The sequence below is a fragment of the Phoenix dactylifera genome, chromosome 7 (genome assembly GCF_051530095.1).
Source record: "Phoenix dactylifera cultivar Ajwa chromosome 7, Ajwa_hap1_PhDact_Kaust_v1.1, whole genome shotgun sequence".
NCBI lineage: Eukaryota > Viridiplantae > Streptophyta > Magnoliopsida > Arecales > Arecaceae > Phoenix > Phoenix dactylifera.
The window spans coordinates 35,396,582-35,421,449 of record NC_143196.1 but is presented as its reverse complement, the minus strand read 5'-3'; the positions used below and the strand labels follow the sequence as shown (position 1 = coordinate 35,421,449).

General features: G+C 39.2%; 1 protein-coding gene across 4 annotated transcripts in view; it reads left to right on the top strand.

Moving 5' to 3' along the window:
- The first annotated feature begins 706 nt into the window (after window positions 1-706).
- RST1 (ARM repeat superfamily protein) overlaps window positions 707-24,868 on the top strand; it is a 52,822-nt gene continuing 28,660 nt past the window's right edge. For 2 of the 4 annotated variants that reach the window (XM_088701982.2, XM_039127019.3), the window contains exons 1-8: window positions 708-1,129; window positions 1,581-1,850; window positions 2,244-2,327; window positions 9,842-10,118; window positions 14,076-14,326; window positions 18,132-18,309; window positions 18,447-18,634; window positions 22,941-23,041. In XM_088701982.2, coding sequence (XP_088558108.2) covers window positions 731-1,129; window positions 1,581-1,850; window positions 2,244-2,327; window positions 9,842-10,118; window positions 14,076-14,326; window positions 18,132-18,309; window positions 18,447-18,634; window positions 22,941-23,041 — 1,748 coding nt within the window. In that variant the 5' untranslated portion in view covers window positions 708-730. Of the gene's footprint in view, window positions 1,130-1,580; window positions 1,851-2,243; window positions 2,328-9,841; window positions 10,119-14,075; window positions 14,327-18,131; window positions 18,310-18,446; window positions 18,635-22,940; window positions 23,042-24,868 lie in introns of all 4 variants that reach the window. The other 2 variants (XM_088701983.2, XM_039127020.3) reach the window with 2 other exon arrangements.

The window sequence follows — 24,868 nt, the reverse complement described above, 5'->3', positions numbered from 1 at the left end:
CAAATAAGCCAATGAATTCAGCTGGGGTTTTATTTGATGAAATAGCTGTTTTTTTGCACAGTATGAACTTACTTGAGAAGAATATATAGACAACTGAGCTATTAGCTCACCAAAATCAACACTGGAAAACATCAAAATCAGAGGGACCCTAACCTGAGAGCCGACGACGACGAGCGGAGAAACCCTAGCACTCGACGAGCCGCCGACGAGCCTCCCCCGCTCTCGTCTCGCCTCTGCATTCGACGAGCCGCCACCGACGAGCCGACGATGCCTCCACCGGACCCTAGACGACGACGACGACGGTCGACGAGCTCTGGCCCTCTGCAAATCGCGATTCGGCAAGACGGCAACCCGCAACCCTGATAAAATCCCCAAATGGCCAACCCTGATAATTCGACGGCCTCCCCCGCTCGGGTTACCCAAATGCAATTCGGGCCGTGAGCCCGTGATTTTGGGCTTGGTTCGGGCTGGCATTGGGCTCGGGCTTGGTCCGGGCCCGGGCCGGGCCAATGGGAAACCCGAGCCCAGCCCGAAATAAAATTGAGCTTAAGTTTACAGCCCGAACCCGGCCCAACATTTATTGGGTCTAGCCCATAGCCCGGCCCGCAGGCGGCCCGACCCGATGGGCTTCGGGTCGGCCCGAGCCCACTTCCAGCCCTACTCCTGAGTCGCTTTAAAAGCAAGCCCCACATCTACCTCCCGAGGCGAGAGAGCGAGCGGGAGAGCGGGAATGGAGTCCTATTACGCTCCTCTTCTCGAGAAAACCCGTGTCCCGCAGCCCTCCTTCCAGCGCCTGGCGGTTGTCTCCATCTTCCAGAAGCTTCGCGCGGCCCCTACTCCCCTCGGCCTGGACTCCGGGCCTGGCCACCATGCCCTCTCCCACTGCCTCCACTCCCCTTCCGCCGCCGTCGCCGACCAGGCCGTCCGGGAGCTTTGCCTCCTCGTCCGCGACGGCCACCTCACTGCCTCCGCCGGCCTCGTCGAGCTCCAGTCCGGCCTCGAAGGCTGCGATCCACGGTTCGCCACCGTCTTCATCAAGGGGATCGGCTTCTTGGTCCGCTTCGCGTTCAAGAGCGATCCCTCGTGGGGCCGCCGCTTCGATCCCGTCGAGCTCCATCCCTTCGTCAAGGTTCTCTCTCTCCTCATTTCTTGATGGTCTAATAATTGTTCTTGATTGTCTGTTTTCTTGATACCCTTGTCTTCTTGGCTTTCCGGATTTTAAGCTTCCGATTCTTGGCTGCAAATTCAAGAATCTCGGGCGCATGATCCCAATCTTCTGCTTTTCCATTTTTCTTAGAACTTTTTCAAGGTTCTTGGCATCATTTGATCCGTCGGTGATCTTTGGATGGTTGGAATCTGATATTGCATCTACGATCATCTATTCCATGTGCTGTTTTTGTATTTGATATTCCCTTTTTTTTGGCACATGGTCTCACTCTGAGCTGCAGCTACTTATGCATTGATTTTTACCGTTCAGTGGATTGATTATCTTCTAGGCAGCATATGATCTAAATTCTGTTGAAGTATTCCATATTCTGGATGTTGCCAATTTTATTTTGTTGTTTTGTCTTGTCTGGCAGGTTCTTTCATGTCAGGCAGAGGTGCAGGCAGAGCTCATACAGCAAGTTATGTTGTTCATCGCACAGAATAAGTCCGTTGGGATGGAGGACGTCTCGAGGTTCTTGAGGCCATTTCTCACATACTCTGTTCTACGAAAACAATCCTCATCTTTTGCGAGGGATTTGATATCGTCGATCGCATCATTGTCTTGCTCGTTTCTGTCTGAAGCTGCTTGCATTATGAAGCTTCTCACAGGATGCCTAAAATACTTCCCCTGCAGTAATGAAGAGGTACGGTTTTCATTCTTGTATTCATATTCTAATTGTGCTAGTGCATGATCATGTAGGAGACTCCTACATTTGACATCATGGTTTTAATAAAATCTTTTACTGGCAAGTTCATATGTCAATTATTGGTTATGGTTTAAAACAAGTTGACCTGCAGGCAGAAGATTATCTGCAAGGATATTGGTGTGTAAAGAATTGAGATTGTTATCTTCAAGTTTATGTTGTGTTTTGAGAGGGCTTCCTTTAGATACTTTATGGAACTATTAGTATGGTGCCACCACACTAGCTTTTTTCTGTTTTCTGTTGTATACTCCCGAAAAATTTACACTGACAAATTGAAAAATAACTTCACTGAGGCTCTTATTATGCCTTCCTATGTTCAAAAAACTTGTGCAGGATTTTAAGTACCTCATTGCTTGTGCTGAGTATTTGGTGGATGCATTCATGGTGCTCTTGAAGAAAATAATTTCTACTAAAATGGTATTTTCTGTGCACCCTGTAGTTAGTCAGGTCTTTGTTTCTAACAAGCACCTAATTACTTTCTCATTATGGACATGTATATTTTCTGGCGTTGTAGCATATCTTTCTGTCCAAATCCTAAGAAGCACTCATCAAAGTTTTGTGTAATGTCACCATGTTGGCTTTTATTTGGCTCATACGGGATAAATGTTTAAGTTCTTGTTATAGTCGTATCCCTATAATCTTCTGAAAGAATCTAGTGGTTTTGAAGGAAGACATTGATATATATGAAAGTTAATAATTTCTTTTGAGATTTACCGTCTGTTTGGATTGTGACATTTGGAGAAAAGAGAAGAGAAAGGGATGAGAGAGTATGTAGAGAAAAGAGGAGAGGATCGATCTCTGCCTTTTGGATAATAAAGCGAGTAGAGATGAGAGGAGAAATGGAGAAGAGGTTTGTCTCTGAGTTATCCTTTTTAATATCTCTATAAGTGGAGAGATTCCGAGAAAAGAGAAACTCCCCTTTTCTTTCTCTTCTCTTCTCTTGCATTTGAGGTTCACTTTTCTTCCTTTTCTTTACTTCTTTTGTTTTGCTTGTCTTCTTTCCTCTCCCCCACTTTGTGTCATACAAGGTGTTAGTTTACAAGGTTCCTTGAATATCCTTGTCTATAAGAATCCAAGATGTGGTGGAACTTTTACAAGTGTCAATGCACAACTATAACTGATGCGGGGCTAAGTAGAAATATGCAAGTGCTATAACCTAACAAAGTAATTTGAGTTGAAGTCTAGAAAGGGTAAAACATAACCATTAGTCCTTATTTCTTTTTTCTTTTTTTATGAATTTCGTTTGCAATATTTTTCAAAGTAAGTTGGTCTTTAGTTTTAATTTAGAGCCATTTTTTCTGATTGTGCATTTCAAGAGGTGGTGAAACAATTTGTCATATGCACCAAAAATTTGTAAGTTTCACTCTTGAAAGGCACAACGTTTAGAGATTTGTCAATAGCATTCCTCAAAACATTTGTTATTCTCGTGGAAATCTCTAAAACTGAAGTTCTATTTGTTCTGGTAAACAAAGTGTACTTTGCAATGTCTCTAGGCAGACAATAATAAAACCTTAATGTGATATGTAGTTTTTAAATATATTTCGGCATGAGAGTGCTAAGCATGTAAAAAGTGAGCCATCATTTTATAATAAAAAAAGGTCTCCTAGCTAAGAAGCTTATCCTTCATTCATGATTTATGAGATGACATGTTTGATGTTGTCTTGTGATTAGATGTTGACCAATTCAGACACTTGTTTCTTTATTTCCTCTACTTTTTTGAGAAAAAAGTTGGTGACAGATTCTCGATTGCCTGTATTTTCATCTCCTCTTCACCCTTTTTATAGATGAGATTTTTTTTTTTTTTTTTTTAAACATTCAAAAGTAAAGAAAGTCTGCCTAGGCGTAGAAATTGACTAGTTGCTGGAAGGTAGTTTATTTTAAAAGTATATATTCTAGACTATGTAATCTTGAACAGTCATGATGCATGCTAATGAAACATGAACATCTATTAAATGAGAACTGTTGTTAGAACATTGAAGATATCTTTGATGATAACTAACCATAACCATTACAACAAGCCTTATCTCATATTCTTTGTATTTCTGGAAAACAAGAGAGCTAAATCTTCATAAACATAAGCTAAGCCTTTTAGAGCCTTCTCACAATTTCTATGTAGAAGGATCTTTCATTCTTATTTTTCAGGTGTTTTAACAAATTACAAATTTTACTATATTTGTATAGGCCTTGGACTTTGTTGCATGCTTATATGCATCTTAGTTACCTATTTGCTACATCGCACTTATAGGCATGATATATGATGCCTTTACAAGAACTGACAATTATATCCTTCTTATGTGGATTATACCATATCCGAAACATCCTAATCCTTTCAATGGGAGAGTTAGTCTTGGATTTTTGTAAGTTAGTTCTGGATCAATTTGATGCAGAATCCTAGGGTTAGAAAATTGTAGAGTTGGGTCTTAGAAGGGACCTCAATCAATATAACATTTTAAAGTTGGTGATATGAGGGATTTTCATCAAACATTGATTCATAATTGCTAATTACTTGGATGTCCGTTGTACACATTACAAACGGGCGGCTAAGGAATGCTAGCCACATTTATGTAGGGGTCTATATGGGGTATTTATATAGTCAATGAAGGAGAATAGATTGTGATAATAGAGACATGTAAACTTTCAAGTAGGACTATAGTACACATTTCATTCATTTTTAAGACTTCATTAGGACACATGGTAAAAAGTTGATCCTTTTACTTGAAGGAATAGGAAGTGAGTATGCTACTAGACAAATGATTTATTTTTTGTGGCCATAACAATAGTGGGTACAAAAAGCTCCAAGAAATATGATAAAGCCCTCTAAACAAAATGCTACTCCCGATCAGTTCTTATTTGATAACTCCAACTAAGCAAGAAGGCTCACAGGACAGTGCAATAATTCTTTGTAAGCTGGATAACAATGAATTCAAAACTAAGGAACATAGAGATTAGGAAAACTAAACAATCTAAAGAATCATATTATGAAAGTAATGGTGCATTGCAAGAGAAGTTGAATGGAAAGCCATCAGATTTGATGATTGTAATGAAAAATTTAAGGGGTGGAAAAAACATGCATTGTGTCTAAATACCATTCCACCATAAAAAGAAGATAATAGGCTTCCTTTTTTCATTCTTTCTCTCCTTTCTTTTTTTCCTTTCTATCTCCAAATTATACATTTCATAAGGGTTGTTAACAACAAATCTAGGTCAAGCTAAATAATCCTTTGTCATCTCAGCACACCTTTGATCTAGTTGCAATTTAACTTTGACATGTTCTTGCACCCTTTATTGAATCCTCATAGAGGGAAGTTGTCTTAATGCACTTAGATTCAAAAAACTCTAACATCAATAATTTTCTTCCACGTCTCCATCATGATCACCTAATCTTTCCATCCTTCCTCTAGATAGTCCCTATTTATAACCTTTTTTTTATTGTATCGGCTGCCTTACAAAACTCGAGTAAATACATGCAGTCGCGTCAGTCACTAGAATGTCCCAAAGATGTCCCGACAAAGCATAAGAGGTTTTCCATAGCTCCATGCCAGTATACTCTACCGCATAGGAAGCCACCCAATTAGCCGCTTTGTTGGCCTCCCAGAAAATATGCCTCACAATACATGAAGTGATGCTCGATTTGAGTCTTCAAATATCCACTATCAGTGGATGATCAGATATTTGAACTTGCAACTCTATAGTGATCCAGGATATAACTATCCTAGAGTCTCCCTCTAAAATGATGTGGTCCGCCTATAAAATAGTGATGACATATACCAGACCTTCCCATATAGCCCTTATTTTGGCCAGTGGGACTTTTGTATCAAACAGGGACGAGCCACCTCCTGCCACAAATGTTGATCTGGAATCCTGAATGACAAACCCCGCTCCACCAACCTGACCCTGTTCTTCACACCACCATCGAAGTGGGTTACCAAGTGAAGTAAACAACATGGGATGCAGAACTTGCAAGTGTAGAACCCAGATTTTTCTAACACCCAAAAATCTCTCTAGTGATCTAGCCTACATGAAGTCTGGGGCGTGATGAAAGGCTCTCAATACATTAACAAGAGGGCATTCACTTACATTTTCAAATTCTTTTATTTCTAGCCAACTAATTGTAATATGCAGTACAACTCCAGTAAACAGACTTCTGATCATTAATGAATCTAAGACTGCCCCTCTTAATGATTTGGAAGAAAGCATCTAAATTCCAAGGATGGATAGTTAGGGTCAATTAACTGAAGAATTGTATCCAAATTTGTAAATCTATGGGGCACTCAAATAGTACATGGTCAACGGATTCTATGAAAGTAGAGGACATAAGAATATCTCGGTGGTGTAGAATCCTTCTATATGGTAATCTATCCCAAGCCAGCTTCTAGAGAAAAAGTGCCACTCTCGGATGAAGCCCTACCTTCCAGACCCATCTTGCATCCCTTTGGTGCCTTGGAGAGCCTTTGAGAGTGTCGTAAAGCTCACTGACTCTGTCCTCAATCCTCCCTCCCCCCCCCCCCCCCCCCAAAAAAAAAGAAGGAATTGCTATGAAAGCTCACCTCCAAAGCATTGTTTGATAAGTCCTTTGTTCCTTGTTCTTATTCCAGTAGCCATCAAATCACATACCGTTTTGTTATCTAGGGCCTCATAGTCGATAGTGTATGGATAGCGCGCCAACGGAACTATAGAGATCCAAGGGTCGTTCACTACATTGATAGTCCGTCCATCCGCGACCATCCATCTGAATGTGAAGGCAAGCATGGGAGCAAAAGAACATACCGACTTCCAAATAAAAGAGCAGTTGCACTATTGGTTACCTATGCTGGTCAAATCATCTTCCCCATACTTGGCTCTCATCAACATACTCTAAAACTTTTGAGGCTCTAAAAGTAGTTTCACAGCATGATTGACATATTGCATCCCAAGCTAGGAGGTGAATTCTTTCGGACTGATCTGTTTGAGCTCTATAGGAAGTTTTGCACCATCTGTTCAACTCTGTTAATAACTCCTCTAGGTAAGAAAGTATTGCCCATAATATATGCTGGAAGAGTTGAAGTGGATTTTTCGAAGAGAGGATGGATTATGGGAGTGTGTGACTTGAACTATTAATTGGGGATCAAGTATTGAAAAAGTTGCTGGCCCAGGCAAGAGTTGCACGTGATCGGTCGTCAGATGCCACTGGTTTATCATTCAGACATATGCGCGATATGGACAAGTGCAACCAAGGCCAAGACCTGAAGGAGTACTACCATTCGCGATGAAAGAAGAAAAGATGCGAGCCGGAAGGACGACGAGAGATGATCGCTCGGAGGAGGCACTAATTAGACGGGAGAGCCTTGGAGAGGGCAATGATGAGCCAAGACTTGTCAGACCCCATAGCAGAAAAAAGGGCCTAGGGTGAAAGGGCACCCAGGCCAATACAACTCCGAATAAAGTAGGTCTTGCTTCATATTTGTTAATTCATTTCTGGTTCACAAGCCCCTTCTCCTATAATGTTAGGCGAGGTGCCTTCTGCTCTCTTCGATTTAGCAAGCAACTGAGTGGCTTTCGCTCGTGAGAAAGCACTCTTAGGAAGAGTAAAGAAACTTTAGCTACTATAAAGCCAGGAAAGTACCACTCAAAACTGATCTGATTATAACAATTTTGCCTGTCATCGATAACAAGTTCCATTGCCACCCCTCCAAGTGATCTTGGAACCCTTGAATCTGTGGGTTGCATTAACAAACTCGAGGTCATCTACTCATTATATGAGGCTGGGTAGTATTTATAACCTTTGAACCTTTTAGTTTTAGTTGACCTTCCCTAAGATCCTAACTCTCCAAATGCATTCCTATGAAAGAATTTTCCCTACTAAAGCAATCCTTGTGGAACTCTTAAATGAATCATGAAAGTTCTTTTCCAATTAAGCTCCAATGTTATCAAGTTAATTCATTTGAAACTGCTGAAAACTCCCTTTTTTTTGGTAGAAGGTATGGGATTTTCTTGTGCATAACCATTGCCTTAAGGTTTTGAGAGTATAAGCTTAGGTCAACACAAGGTCAACACATGGATCTGCAGCTTTTTTTTTCCTTTTCCTTTCTTGCTATTCTGAGTAACTGCTTTCTTTCCTGGCTGCCCCTACCTATCTATTTCTGCTGGGTGGTTCAACTAGGTCCACCACCCTGAAGAACTTCTGCTATCTACTCACTCTTGCCACTGAGAGGGGATGAGTGAATACCTGGAAGAGAAAGTTCTCTTATTCCGGGATCAGGGCATCAATTGCTTAATTTAGAAGTGCATACCCGATGGCAAGACCGTTTGGCTCTATTGGAAGGAAAGGAATGCCCTTAGGGAAGAAAGAGGAAAGTAGCATAGCAGAGAAAAGAATCTCTGTTCTCAGTCTAAGTAAGCCCGTCCTAGCAATAGTGGCTGAAGCTGGTCTCGATCAATAGAGCAGAGCGAGATAGTTGTGTTCGACCAGACCGTCGATCTTCACCCTCGGAAGAGGGAAGCAAGCGCACGGAAGGGTCATCAGTCCAGCAGTGTCTGTTCAACCAGAGCTCTCAGCTAGAATAGTCCATAATGCGGGAAGGCGATCAAAGGCCGTTCGGAGTGCTTTAGCGGCTTCAGGTTGATGAAACCTCGCATTTTCTGATTTGGGATGTGTAGTAGCTGTTGTCACAGTAGGGATCCTAAGGCGGGAATTGTCCTAAAGTAGCCATAGCGTTGATTGCTCTCCTTGTTCTATTGTATGGGCGAATTATCTTAATGAAAGCCTTCTATTGTATGGGCGAATTATCTTAATGAAAGCCTTCTTTTTGGCTCTCGTGTGAGGGTTGTCATAACTTGTGTCTATCTGCTGTTAAATTACTTTATAGAGTCCTAAGGGTAGTATCAAAGATAAGGGATTCAAAAAATAGGTTTTTATACACCCCAACCCCATCCCTTGGAAAGAAAAAGGTAGCACCGAAGAAAGGAAAGAGCGAGATGGTGGTTTTTGTTGTTCCCGCGAAGCGAAGATCATTCGCCAAGCGAATGAAGTGGATCAACCTCTTTTTGGCTTGGGCCAAACACTTTTTCTTGCTGGTCGAGCTTTCTACAAAAAAAGCGATGCGAGAGCGTATTCTCTGGATAGGGTGTCTAGTAATCTCTCCTCAGTATCTCCTTGTTATATCTCTAGGTAGATGTCTTGGAATAGTCTTGCGATCACTATCAGCTCCCTTTGACATTAGTGGTTGCTCCTGCTATTGGGTGTTGGCTGGTTGTGAGTGTGGTACGGGCCACTTATTGGCCTGAAAGGCCTTATCGACCTAGCTCCCCACCGGTTTGGGTCATTACATCCTAAATTGGGCAGTTCAGATCGATTTGGCAGACCTTGGGTTAGAATAAAGAATGTTCAATTTTATGGAATCTGTTACCGTATTGTGTTTAGAATTTAAGTTTTCATAAGTACTTTATGGTATTCATATATTCATTGGTAGCAGCACGCAGGTCATGTATGGAACGATGTAAAATTTATATTATTCTTTGGTCTACATATATATATTACATTTCAAAAATAAATTATAATGGAGAGAAAGAGAGAGAGCTTATCTTAGTGTCTGTTATTGGCCTATTATTAAGAGGCTTACATACTTTGTTCCAGGACTTAATCTTTTATGGTTGTAGTAAGACATTTTGGAATTTATAGTAACATGATAAACATGTTATATTTGACCTTTTGAAATTCTAACCACGTTTATAAGGAAGCTACAGAGTTGAAGTTCTATAAAACAGGAAAGCATGCACTATTATCATATGTTAGCTGATCTTATAATATGACGTTTTTGCACAAGAAGTTGGTAATTTGTGTACAATTTTTTTTGTGCTATTTTCTGTCTGTAAAATATTGACATGCTCTCAGAATAAGATATCATTTTTTGGATTAGGAGTTTTTGTTTATGTTGACCTTATCATTCCTGTAGGTAGCAACGGATGCCCAAGCATGCACTGTTGAACTATTGGAGACTCTCCTTTCACTATGTACCGGTCAGCATAAACTTCAGGGAAAAACTGAGATTATTCTCGAGTTGTCAAAGCGTTTGTTGGTGTCACAGAAAGAGATTGGCTTACACTATTTGCCCGAGTTTGTGATGGGTACTGTCTCAATTTCTATTATCCTTACGCAGGTGGAGTTTGAACATGAACAACTCTCTATTTTGAAGCTTCTAAATTTCTTAATCGAGTGGAAAACTGAAAATGGTGCGTCTTTCCCATCTTTGCTGACAGAATTGTGTTGTATTTGTTTAACATAGTGAATTGGAAACTTTAGAATGTGCTTTTCAGTCTATGGCAAAGTGTGGAAGAATAAATGCCTGGACTAATTATTTTATTTTTCCCGCTTTGAGGAAGTTTTTTCCATGTTGATCATGTATGAAACCCAGAACCATCGTTTGGTTATTTTTGAAGTTCTAACTTGGTTCTCCTGTATTCTTAGAAATGCTGACTGTTTGGATTCCAAATTCTGTGTATGTGTGATATGTGGATGTGGCTTGTAAGGAGTGAGGTGAGTGGAGACAGGAAGAATGTAAAGTTGCCGGATCTCAGGAGTCTGCTGATCCTACATTTCCAGTAATTTAGGGATGCTATACTCTTTTAAATGAGGTGTTTTTTGGTATCTGAGAACCATGGTTCACTGATCAGTGGACTTCATGAGTCATGAGCCGTGATCCTCCCTACTTCCTCTCTCCACTTCTATTCTTCTCAGCCTTTCCAACAATGAGAGGGATTTACACAGATAAGAGAGTTTGGAATGTGCAATGACTTGAATCATTGGATTGAAGTAGAATGCCTTCCACCTCTCTTTCTATGCATGCATAAATTTTCACCTATTTAGCTTTGCAACCTAACTAATCTGGAAAAGGGTCCCGAACATTTGATGGTGAAAAAAATAAACAGTTGAAGAATGGGGAAGTTATAATCATATTATGGCATTGCTTGATTATTGGCCAAATTTTCCCCGCTTGTTTGCAAATGATTATTGTCAGGGAGGAAAAGTTAAGAGACAAAAAAATTTTGGTTGGTGGGCTTGAAGCAGTACAGCAAAATAGTGTTGCAGATTGTAAAGGATATTGAATGTAGTACGAGGGAAAAATAGTAAACGAAGGCACATTTGTAGTTGATGACCGTGATACTGCCACTTTCTTGCACTAATATGATAAGTGGCGGGGCCGGAAATTTATGTGAGGGGGTTGGTAGGCGGAAATAACAACGATATATTTATTAATAGGAAAATATATTGCTTTTCAAAGCAAAAATACAATGCATATACAACATATAACACTAATGGCTGTTATATCTTAAGAATTAAGAAGGGAATTATAAGCATAACTGGAGGGAGAAAGTTTACAATAGTTTACTCTTACAATTTTCTCAAAAGAATAATTAATTATTAAAATAAATTTTTGTTAACTTTTACAGTAAGGGCGTAGGGACATTAGCAAATTAGAGTGTTAAACAAGGTCGGAGAAACCGATACCGGGCACCGTACCGGTTCTCCGGCGGGATGACTCGGTATAGGTTGTGCCGGGCTTGTATCGAGAGAGGGACTGTGAGAGAGAGGAAAAGAGAAAGAGATCGAACGGGAGAGGGAGGGCCGGAGGAGGGTGGCGGACGTCGGCGGAGGAGGCCTTTGGAGGCCGGCCTTGGCCATGGGAAGCGAGGCCGCGACCGCTGCTTTGAAAAATTTCGTGTTTTTTAAGTAAAGTCGGCAAATCTCTTGCTGATTTTACTTAAAAATCGCGAATTTTTTTAAGGCAGCGACCGGACCCTATTTTGTTCGAAACAGGGTCAGCGGCCACAGCCTTGTTTTCTGCAGCAGAGGCCGGCGTCTCGCCTTTTCTTTCTCCCTCCCTCCTGTTAGCTTTCTCTTTTCTTCTCCTTTTCCGGCTCCGGCAACGGATTCCGTTTTTGTTGCCGGAACCGTATCAGTGAGTCATTGGTACGATTTGGGATGGCCGGAATCGCCCGGTTCGGAACGGTTCCGCCGACCCTGGTGTTAAATAACACTGCATAAATATCTGAGGTTGGGTGTTATGTCTCAATTAAATATTTATACCTTGTATTTTCTGAAAATCTCTCCTTGAAACTTCAGAATCCACATGGCCCTTCTTGGACAATATTTTCCTCTTCTAGTATCATGGATATGCATTGATCATTGCACTAACCCAGCTGTCATCTAGGATTTTAAATATATAGAAATGATATAGAAGCACAAGGTACAATGAAAAACGTCCTTGTAAGAAATACCTGGTGTGAATACTTTTTATTGGCTGTTTTTAATTTCAGTTGTTTGGAATACTCTTCAAAAGTAAGAAAAGCAAAAACTTATATCTCTGAAATTATCTCAAGAGAAAGAGAAAATGTAGATAGTAAAGAAAAATAATGAAAGAGTGAAAATTCATATGTGTACCTAGGCTGTGGAGAAAGGCGTTTCTCTTCATCTTCCTTTTCCTCTTTCTATTTTAGGGAGCTCTTCTTTCTTTTCTTATTCACATTAGTTCCCTTTGTACGTCATCTCCTTCCTCTCTTTTCTTCCTCTTCTTTCTTCTGTTGAATTTCTATTAGATCTGAAGTTTTAATGAACAAAAAAACATGTTTGGAAAGATGCCTGGGAGTAAGGAAGTCGGAGAAATGAAGTTATGTTATTAGAAGGTCATAGGGAGTAATTTGTTTGTTGATTACAGCTGTTGTTGATGTGGAAGGTTAGGATTAGGATTAGTTTAAGAGATTTTTATTCTATTTTATACAATGTCCATGAAAATAAACCCACTACTATAGCTGGGTGATCTCATCTGGATTTTTAACCTCAATTGCATATGGTAAAGACCAAATTTTCAGGAAGACAGAAGATGGGGCAAATAATCATGATGAAGCTAATCAATATTTGAAACCAGAATTTTGGGGGTAGAATTGCACCTCCTGGACACTCCCTTCTGTGGATCCTTACCTTACTATGATGCTATGAAACAACAAACAAAGCACTGTCATAATTGAGTAGCTGCTTCGAGCTGCCTCTTGCTGGCATTACTGATGATGCAATCAGTGAGATTTCTGGAAAGATTCTCTTTTGGCTTTCTTTCTAAACTGCATGCCACAGTATGTTGGATTATCGCAGTGAAAATTTTCTGAACTACCAAATCTTCGTATCTTTAGAAATTGACATTTGGTGATTGGTAATGTTTAAAATATGATGCGAAGGGCCAAAAGTAAATTATAGCACAATAAAGGCATAAAAGTCAAGGAGTTAGCCTCTCTTGAAATTTGTGTTCAGGTTGCCCATCAAATTATCTCCTATGGATAACAGTCCTCAAAGAGTACACACAGGAAAACATGCAAGCAGACACGCATATATGGTAGAGATAATATAGGGTGGAAAGGGAGGATTCAGAATCCACCGCGAGGGTCGCAAAATGAAAATCTAGAATGGTCGATATGATTTACAAGGTCTAAAATGGATATTATGAACCAGGGCTTGCAATCTTGATACTGGACCTCATACTTGTACCATCTTGGCACAGTGTCAGCATGCTTGGGCCGGGTCGATTCGGCATAAATACTCGGTACACCCTCCATATCAAACCAATATGGTACAGTTTGCCTGATACACACTGGTATGGACTGGTATGGTATACCATGTTATGAACAAAAAAATCATATGCTTTGGAGATCTCCCAATATTAAAACATAATATTCTACCGTCAACATATTTTGAGATGACTTGATGCATAGCAAAGGGGTCTCTGTAACTTATTATTTTCTGTTTATTTATGTTCTAGAATCTAGACCTTGTTGATCATATCTAATGGTTGTTTCATTTTGCAACCACCATCTTCGGGGGTAAAAATACCACTCTTTCCATCCAATGCATATTGTAACTCTACCCATACAATTTGAAGTGTTTACGTGCTGGTAACTTTGAAAGTTTTTTATTGGTTGCACAAGCAATTTGATTGTAGGCATCCATGGCTAGACTAGATTACTCTGTTAAATTGCCTGCAAGGGCTTGTGTCAATCATACTGTTTTTGATTATACATTCTTGTTTACTTCTACCTTTCAAAATGTCACTTGATTTGCCTTGCTTTTGCATGACTTTCATGTTTAAATGTTTGATGCGTATTAATGATGGAATTCATGTGTAAGATTTGTTGATGCTGCAGAATTTAATATAAAAAGAACTGCATATTACATTAGCGAAGAGCTTCTGTGTGTCTTTCCTGTTATCAACCTTGTATCATCTCCTTCAAAATCTGTGAAAGCTGCAGCAACTTGTATACTTTCGAAAATGGACAGGCTTGTATTAGATTTACCAGTTACTCCGGGAAAAGCGCTGATTACTGATGCTATATTTCCATCTATAAGCACGCCAGAGTCTATTATTTTCAAGCTTCTGCATCATCTTTGGTTCAAGGTTATTTTTAATATCTTTCATCGTGATTTAATTCACCTATCTATTAAACTTTTGATTATTTACATATCGAGTTTTGATTTGGCACTTCTTTATGAGTTGTCTGATGAAAGGTGGTGGATATGGTTTGATAATAATGCATTTAAAATCAAAAGTTTATATTACATCAATTGTCACTCAATCTCAAAGCCGAGTTCTTTGCAGGTCAACTTGACCTCATTATAAACATAACTTGTTGATTTTGCTGATTATGCTATTGCATTAATTTGGTAGGTGTCTCTCGTTTACTGCTTGACCATCATCATCATTATTCTTTCTTTTTATTTAAATTTTTATAGATTGTATGTAATTAGTTGGTTCTTAATATTCTCATGTCCTTTGTGCATGCAGAGAAACTTTTTTTCCATGTTTTGTTATTAGTTGGATATTGGATATATATGATTGTTGTTGTCACTTACTATAAATAAATCTAATTTCCCTTCAAGCATTCTTGCTAAGTCTCTTTTTAACTGTTATTACATCCGAGGACTTGTACACTCAGTAGTCAGTAGTACTGATCGGGTAGCTTATATTGTAGAATTCATTAAGTTGCCCATGTATCATATTCCATCATTTGATTTTTTGTCTTAATACATGCCAGTCCTCGGTTGGTTACCAATACTCTTCCTTTTGTAAGTATCCATATAAATGGCAACTGGTTTAAGGTGATGAGTTGCCACTTCATTTATATTTTGTGTTCCAACCCTGTAAATATAAGGAAGCAAAAAATTAGTCATTTAGTAGCAATATGAATTTTAGAGCCATTTTATCTTTGTATTTATGTATGATGATCTTTTATCTAATAAAATTTCTCTTGTGGTATGATCTTATTTAAAACATTCTTTTAGAAGTATCTTGTAAACTATTCTTTGATTCTGTCTCTCTCTCTCTCTCTCTCTTCAGATACATATATACATATGCATACATGTGTATATATATGTATATACATACATACACATATACATTTATTGTGTATGTATGTACGTATGGTGGATGGATGTTTGCATGCAACCATGTGCTTGGGTACTGATTCTCAACTTCTGCTACGAAATTAGATGTATTGTAGCTTTCCTTTATAGAACGTTGTTGTTTTATAACCTTAATAATTATCCTCACTTTCAGCTCATCATGTATGTTGGAGACATTTTTTACCTGATCATTAGTCTATATAATTATATAATTCTAATCCTAAAGGAGTCTTAATATGTTTCCACACGTTTAGGCTTGTTGTGATCAAGAATCCATTTCTTTTAGCTATTAACCCAATTATTATTTTTTAAGAATGGCAGGATGAGTATTTTATATTGAGATAAATTATGCAAAGAAAAAAGGCCGAGGGGGCGTCGGTACCGGTATTGTATCGGTACAATACCGAACTGAAATGGTACTGTACCGGCGAAAAAAACCGTGCGGACGCGCGCGCGTCCGCATTAAATATCCCACGCTGGGTAGCGTGTGGGCACGCTGCCCTGCGCGGGCAAGCTGTCTCGTGTGCGGGCGCGGTTCCCAGTGAGGGAAACCGCGGGGCGTGGGGCCCTGTGCCCGTGTGGATGCTCTTCCCCGCGCGCGGGGCGCTCACGCTTGGGCCGGTGGAACCGGTCTGGTTCGCACCGGTACCGGCTTGTACAGTGCGAATCGATCTGGTTCGCACCGGTACACATACGGAACCATTCGGTTCTGACCTGGAAGGGGTCGAAACCGAAATTATACGCCGTACTGGACCGGTGCCTGTTGGCACCGGTTCGATACGGGCTGAACGGACCGGTTCCGATCGGTTCAACATACCATGGTGGGGATATTTGTAAATTACGCCTGGGCTATAATGGTATTCTAGTAGCATATAAGATAGTGGCATAGCACTTCATCTTTTGCCAGTTTCACTTTTACACAACTGGAAGAGCTTACTTTGTACTGGATATCATGTTCTTTCATGTTGACATGTTGCCCCTTCGGTCCCACACTGTTGCTGCTTCTTGTCCTTGAGATGTGGTTTTCAAACAATTATCTGCCATGTGCTCTACATTGAAGCCATGGTTGGTGCTTTCTTCTACTTTATGTGGTTCATCTGCTCCTCCATCTCAGCATATTTTGTGCTCTTTTTGTAGCCAACCAAGTTAATCTAGGAACTTGGCAGCTTTCATGAAATCATCTCAACTGTGAACTGTTTGACTGTGGGCTTGCCTCCACCCTCCATTATCTGTACCAGCTTCCCAAAATCAACTTGAGTTTAAATAACTTGTGATGGACTGGTATAGGGGAGTTCTATACTTATTTTCTCGCAAGCCTCCACTATCTCTGATATCACTTTAGCTAACTCCTATAAGAAATAAGTTTACCATGGGGATCATACGATATTCTCTATACTTGAAATTATTGTACCTCCTTTTCTCATACTTGTTCTCTCTTCCAAGTACAAGTTGTTAGTGCCTGAGGTTCAGTTGCATTGCATATTGGATGTTAACTAATCCAATATAAAGTTTTCAATACAAGGTAGTGTAGTTTATCTCTAATACCTTGTCCATCAACAGACTTTCAATCATTACCTAGTTTCTTTGTTCTAAAATTGTTAGAGTTCGTGGATGAATTTCTCATAAGTGTCAATAGGTCCAACTATTTCATGTTAACTCACTTAACAAGCTGCAGGGATCTGACAGACCAAAAATTGCTATCAGAAAATTTGGTTTTTGTTCTGGTGTCCATGATGTGTCATGAAGGAGTAAATCAATCAAAATCATTTATCTTCTGTGAGCTAGGAAAATCTTTGGAGACTTTTAGTGCTTATTGGAATGTGATTCTACCTTGCTATTCATTAGGAAAGCGCTTGACAGTCAGCTATATTGGAGGATTTGAAATCTCATGTACACTTTGAAGAATCTTCACAAAGCTTGGAATTTGGTGGACAAAAAACTGTTGTCCGAATATGTTAGGAAAAAGGGCCAGTTAGAGACCATGACCTTTGAGAGGTACTTTGTGAATGTGATCTATGCCGTTCATCTGTGCAGCTCTTGTCCCATGTGATACTTGGAATGACTTTTTTTGCCATGTTTTTTATTTTCTTGCCGTGAAACTGTGCTCAATAGATCTGTATAACTCACCTTTGGTAAAATTGTGCTCAATAGATCTGTATAACTCACCTTTCTTGCCAACCACTTTCCACCCTATTTCAATATATTGGGTATGCCAGGATCTCATAAAAACTTATAGCTTTTAAAAATTAATGTTGAAGCCAATTATTTCAGTACGTCCCTTTCGAACAGCTTCTGTAGTCAAGTTTTACAATCAGATTCATGTCATTATTTATCTCTCCCCTGGATAATCCCTAACTTATACATGTTTTTTCTTTTTGTTTGTGTCATCCACTCTTCTAATCATCCTTTATTGCTGTTAAACCTTCTGAGATGTATGATCCCTTATTAAAAACTGTCAGCATGACAACATCTTTTAAACTAATTTTTCTTATTGTTTAATTACATTTTTGCTAACTTTCTATCAATGGTTGATAGCATCTTGTGTACAAATGTAGTTTCTTTGGTTAAAGAAAGGCTGCTGTTTAGGAAGTTTGGTATTGAATTAACTAATTTTTAGCCTGTGAAAAAGGCATCAAACTTTAATTGAAGTTTGGCAACGAGGATGCTTTTGTAGTTCAGGTCATTGCATTGATCCTTGCCTTGTGAAATGCTTTGCTGGTACTGTGATATGATCAGTTCTGAAGTATTGAATTTGAAACTATAAAAGCCTTCCACTAAAAAATTTCCTTTTGTGTTTTCAGGAGCAATCTTCTAATCAACATTCCTTTTTCATACGAAATACTGGAAATGATGCATCTGCTGTCAGCGAGATATATGAGGAAACAAAATGTTGGACATCTCATCTAAAGAAGTACTTATCAACTCTTGAAAAGCAGAAGATGGCATTGCCTGCCCAACCACCAGAAAATCCTCTAGCAGGTTTCATGCCACTTACATTGCCTCGGCATATTCTGGACCTGTCCGTCTGGTTTTTGCTTCTCCCATTATTCTAGTCTAGAAAGTGCCAATGTTATTTGTTTTCCTTTCCCCATAATGCCATTTTTTGCCCTTTGTAGGAATATCATGGTTACTGGGCTCCATAACAACCACTTTAGTTATGCATCCGAAACATCACGCCTCTGCTGTTGATTCTTTGGCTGCTGTTGGTAAAATGGACCCTAAATTGGGAATGCCATTGTTGCTAAGCATTCTCTTCTACAACAAAATTCTCTGCAGTAGTGGGAGTGACTCACCAAATATATTAGTAAGTTGCCAAAATTGTACTTACATGCTATTTCTGGTTGCAGAGAATTGAACTAAAGGAAGAAATCAATGTAAAAAGAAATCAATTAACAATTTGTTAGAAGCAAATTGATGGGAAAAAATATAAAGGAAATAATTAGGGGATATTTTCTCATTTTGTCCTCCTAGGAGGGTGATTGTGTGAAAAAGATTAAAAAAAAGGATAAGGAAAGAACTTAGGATCCAACTTTGTATATGGGCCATTGTTGTTGAAGACTTGAAGCTGTCACTTTTGTTCTTGGTTGACTACTTGGGAAGTTGACAAGCTTCAAAAGTTAAAATGTCGAGGCGATCCTCACCTAGACCACCACATGGTGCAGTTTTAGCTTTTGGTCACTCCCTTAGGTAGTTAGGTAACATCTTGGTAAGTTTTTTAAACCTTGCTATCTATGTCGTGTATGTGTGTTCTAGCATTTATGGATATCTGTACATAATACTGATTTTAGAAGTTTTAAAATTTGAAACAGATTCGATTGGCCAAATTCAGATTTTTCAGGAGACCTTACTAGAAATTTTATATTTATAATGAGATTTCTGTAAATATCAAAAGTCTATTTCTTAGCCTTCTTCTTTACTACTCAGGTTCTCTCAGTATTTGCATGAGTTCTACCTCCCCTTGCCAAGGGTTGGGTCACTAGGTCATCGGTCAGCTATCAGGTCAATTAGTTGGATCGTGTATATATTAAAAATTAAAATAATTAAAGAAATTATAAGTTTATATTAAGTAGTGGTGGAAATTGAGTGGGTTGGGTTGAGTTGGAGGTCAGCCCAGGCTCAACTTGAGACCTTGAGACCTCTGCCAAAAACCCAACCTAAGCCAACCTTTAACTTGAGCTTCCGAACCCAAACCCAATGTGACCTTAATTTTTTGTACTTGGGCTCGAAACTAGGTTGGCGTGGTTGGGTTGGGCTGGTTGGATCAATTTAGCCAAATCACCTACAAGTGCTCCCATGCTACATGGATGATTTCTAAAAGTAAAACAAAATGAACCAAGGATGATAATGTGTGAGTATAATGTTGATCCTAATTTTTGATAGTTAAACGAACACTAGTGAAATATTGAAAAATGGAGACATTTAATAAATGTATATTATATATTTGGGAAAATTACTTAGATACCCCTTTAACTTATGGCTAGTTTTATTTAGTTATTCTTGAGTTTAAAAAGTTTCAAAGTGGTCTCTGAAGTTAGTTATATGGTTTAATGCGGTCCTGCCGTCCATTTTTGCTTTCTTGGACCTCATAGGATTTGATTATGTGATGATCACATGAGACTTTTAGGACTGAAATACTTTTATGAGGAGTGAGTTAGATGGAGAAGAATGATGGAGAGAAGGGATGGAGAGGATGGATGAGGACCATGGTGGGGTTTAGAGAGGAGATGTTGGAAAACGTGGCGGCGGGAGTGGGTAAGGCTCAGGACCATGTTAGATGGAGAGGAGGCATGCCGATGGTGGTAGGGTTTAGTGAGATACAAGGTCGGAGGAATCAGTACCAGACACCGTACCGGTTCTTCGGCGGGACGACTCGGTATGGGCCGTGTCGGGCCTGTATCGAGAGAGGGATCGTACAAAGAGAAAAAGAGAAAGAGAGAGCGAGCGAGGGAGGGTCGGAGGAGGGTGACGGGTGCCAGTGGAGTGCCGGCAGAGGCTGACCTCATCTGCGGGGAGCGAGGCCACGACCGTTGCCCTTGTTTCGAACGAAACAGGGTCCGACTGCGGCCTTAAAAAAATTCACGTTTTTTAAGTGAATTTTTTAAAACAATTCGGAGGCCGACTTTACTTAAAAAATGCAAATTTTTTTAAGGCCGCAGTTAAACTCTATTTCGTTCGAAATAGGGGCAGCGGGCGCAGCCTCGCTCCCTGCAGCCTCCGCCGGCATCCCGCCCTGCCCTCCCTCCCCTGCTAGCTCTCTCATTCCTTCTCCGGCATCGGCAACGAGTTTCGTTTTCGTTGCCGGAACCGTACCGGTGAGACACCGGTACGGCTCGGGACGGTCAGAACCATCTGGTTCGAGATGGTTCCGCCAACCTTGATGAGATGTAGGAGGTGTTGGAAGAGGAGGTGGTGGGAGTGGGTGGGGCTCGAGACTAGAAGATGGAGAAGAGGGATGGAGAGGAGGGTTGAGGACGGTGGCAGGGTTTAGAAAAGAGGAGAACGTGGTGGAAGAGGCGGAGGTGGTGGGGCTTGGGTCGGGCTAGGTAGAGGAGGGGTGAAGATGGGGACAAGATTTAGAGAGGAGGAGGACGTATTGGAAGAGGAGAGGTGGTCGGAGTGGATGGGGCTCGAGTGGGATTAGGTTAGATAGAGAGGAGGGATAAGGATGATGCCGGGGTTTAGAGAGGAGGTGGTGTTCGAAGAGTAGGTGGTGGGAGTTAGGAGGGATAAGAAGAGGAGAAGAAAGGGCATTTTGATAAATAAGCCATTTTGGCGAGGGTAAAATTGTCTTTTATGATGACATTTTAATGATGTTGGATGCCGAGTCGGCTCGGGACCATGTTGAACCATTTAACTAACTTCAGGGATTATTTTGAAACTTTTAAACTTGAGGAGTACTAAGTGAAACTAATTCTAAATTGAGAGGGTGTCTAAGTAATTTTTTCTATATATTTATTTATATGGGTTCAGGTTGGGTTGGGTTGGCTGATATCTCAGCCTGAACTCAAGATGAATTTCATTCTTGTTGCGATTTTCAATCCAAACCCAACCCGAGCTATGCCTAAACCCATCCAAGCCTGACCAATTTTAGGTTGGGCTTGGATTGGGTTCATTTGACCTGCCCAATTTCCACCCCTAGTTACAAGTATATTTTATCATGATAATGTAATAACTTAGCAATTTGTCTCATGGGTTAAGATAGTTGCTTGGATATGGGAGATAAGATCCAACTTAATGCTTAATCCCATTTTCTCTACTCTTCTTTTAGTTAAGAGGTAAGGAGGATTACAAGTCATCAAAATCCTCTGGTCGGCCAAGCCAAACTAGGACAAGTCTAGTAAGTTTTACTCAGTCAATTGTAGTCCCCATCCAACTAGAGAACTAGACAACACTAAGACCAAGGTTACCTGTGTCCCGATCTGACTCCCATCTCATTTGTGTTCCCCCTTTGACCCTTTCATTCTATATTCATTTTTTAAAGTTTTTATTTAATTTCTAATTTGTATTTTCTGCTCATTTTATATCAGTACATTATCTATTCTGTATTTTATAAAATTTTATTATTGTTTTTTAAATTTTCTGTATCATATTTTTGTTTATTTTATTTCTATTTCGTATCTGTATTTTTATTAGCAAATATTACTTTTGTTTCAGTTTATTTTCTAGAAATCACTTTATTTTTGTTCTAAATTCTAATATTAGTGATTTTATTTTTCATGTAGCAATATCTGCACATTTATGCATTTTTTGTCTTAAATATTATTTTTCAGTTGCTTAGTTTTTTTTTAATAGTTCTGTTTTTGCATTTTCTGTTTGATATATTTTAGTATATTGTTAATCTTCTGTTTTGCATTTTCATTTTTCAAGTTCCAATTTTTTTGCTTTCCATTTGTTTTGTTATCTGTTTATGTGAACGATTCATCAAATATGGAAATATAAAAATACAGAACTACTAATTATAGACTTTGTTTACACTGGCGTTTTCCCAACTATTTGGGGTTGGAACATGCAATTATTTATATACATATTATTTTCTCTCAAGCAGGTATCTTTGTGATGTTTGCAAGTATATAATTGTACATATATGCCTGCATGTATGCATTTATGTGAGTTACTTTTTAATGATTTTTTTCTGTGGTATCCAGTTTAATATGTCTCACTTTGCATGAGCATCCAAAAAGTGCTTTCATTCAAAGTCCTTGAGTTCTTATAGCAAGCTTGACAATCAAATTAGCTAAGCAATTTTAACCATCGGTGTCCACCAACATGGGTGCAATCACTATTTGCCATCATTGACTGTCAGCACTGTACAATGGCCTTTTTCCTCACTACATTACTATTGTCAATCACCAAATTGAAGGGAGCAACATTCAACCTCTCTCTCTCTCTCACACACACACACACACACACATCTCTCTCTCACACACTCATGGTGACCAAACAATAAGAGTTTCTAATTTTCTTTTCATTCTCTGTCCAATCTTGTTGTTCTCCTTTGCATCTAAACACATTAATAATGCTTATTCTTTTTAAACTTAAGGCATGATTGAACATTATCTCATATATCAAATTTTTACTTATGCTCCATTTTTTTTGACATTTGCTTGCAGCTCAAACTGTTGGAAATGCTTCCATCACTCGCTTTGCATTCTATCATGGTACCAATCATTATGCAGACTATTTTGCCAATGCTTCACAGAGATGCAAAACCGTATGCTATCTTCTGATTTCTTTTTGATTGTGTTACGTTGTCATATACAGATAACTCATGCATGAACTGTTTTGATGGTTAATTCTGACTGTTATCCCTTGGTTTCTTTGTTACTTTTTGAATAATGCATCTTGAGATAAGTTGGTGATATATGAGCTTAATTTGCATGCTGAATTGTTTTTGCCCTATGTTGTATGCCATGCTCATGAATCTCATTGATCCATTTTTCTCACCTTAATGGTTCCGTTCCTTGGTGCCTTAAAGGGGGTATGCTGAATGAAATGACATGGTTTTCACTTTTGTGTTTTAGGTGATTGTTGAATGCGTTTAAGAGATGACCGATTGATATCAACAATAAATCACACTATGTAGCTAAAAACGTTGGATGATAAACCGATATATCTTTAAGGTTGATGATGAAAGATAATAATGCTTATGTGATGTGTTGTAAAATAGGGAAGGCTGCACTAGTTGATGATAAAATAAGAAATTAGTACATTCATGGTGCATAGGTGCTGCACTAGTTGATAAAGTTATAGATAATTAAGTTAACATCCACATGTACAATTGTTGTCCAAGGTGGCTTTGAAAAATACTAGTTTTTGTTTCAATGATTCATCGAGAGAGCATGACAGCATGAATGAGAGTTGTTAAAAAAAAAAGAAAATTTGAAGTTTGAAGTAGTAGGACATGACCTATGATAGCAATTAATAATGAAGAAGGATTCAAAGAGCTGACTTGAAATAGTCAAGAATTCAATATTTCAAGTGCATTCATAAGTGGGTACATATCTTGATTCAATATTTCAAGTGCAATGTGTGTGGCTATGTTATAAACCGCCTTGCTGGCTGTCATTTTTTTTACTTACAGGCTCTCTACATTAAGGGGTAAGGGTGCATATGTCTGATTCTTCCCAAACCTTGCATGATCCGATTGAGAAGAAGGAAGATTCCTTCAACCCACTCAACTCGAATCTCTCTCAAAAAAGAAGAAGAAGATGGAGGAATTTCGGGAGTAGGGCTTAAGTCCCCTTTTCTTCCATAAATGATTAATAAAAATGAGATACATAAACTCTATTTATAATGTGAGGTCCGTCTTAACACAATTTGGGCCGGATTTTGCTTCCTAATTCTAGTAAGACTTTTTTCTAATTAGACATATATAGTAGAAATCATCTAGAAAAAGCTAAAAATTTCTAGGAGGTAGATCTTAACTTCTATATCAACTCCGTTTTCTGTCGCTCTGCCTGATTATTCTCGGATAAAGTGTTACGCTCGGTTAAAGTCTTATCCGAAAAGAAAACTTTCGGTTTAACTGACCCATTTTGGGACCTAAATGATGGAATTTCAGCTTGATTTGACTTTTAGTTGTAGATCTCGAAAAGATACCTAATTTTTTTAAAAAGATCATCTTAATCAGGAATCGTATGACTAAATTATAGCCTTCGAAAGTTTGGTCTGCGACTCGGCTTTTCGATGTGGCGGATCTCACTTCTGAACTCTATCCAGCCCTGCTCATAGCGGCCAAAGTATTTTACATCGAGTCTAGTGATCCTCCTGAATACTTGTAGTGGCTAAATTGATCCATATCGAGTCTGGTGATCCTTTTGAATATTCGCAGTAGGCAAAATGACCTACATCAAGTCTGGTGATCTTTCTGAATACTCATAGTGGCCAAAGTATTCCACATTGAGTCTGGTGATCTATTTGAATACTTGTAGTAGCCAAATTGATCCACATCGAGTTTGGTGATTCTCTTGAATATTCGTAATGGCCAAAATAGTCCACATCAAGTTCGATGTTCCTCTTGGATTAGAGCTCTTCTTGT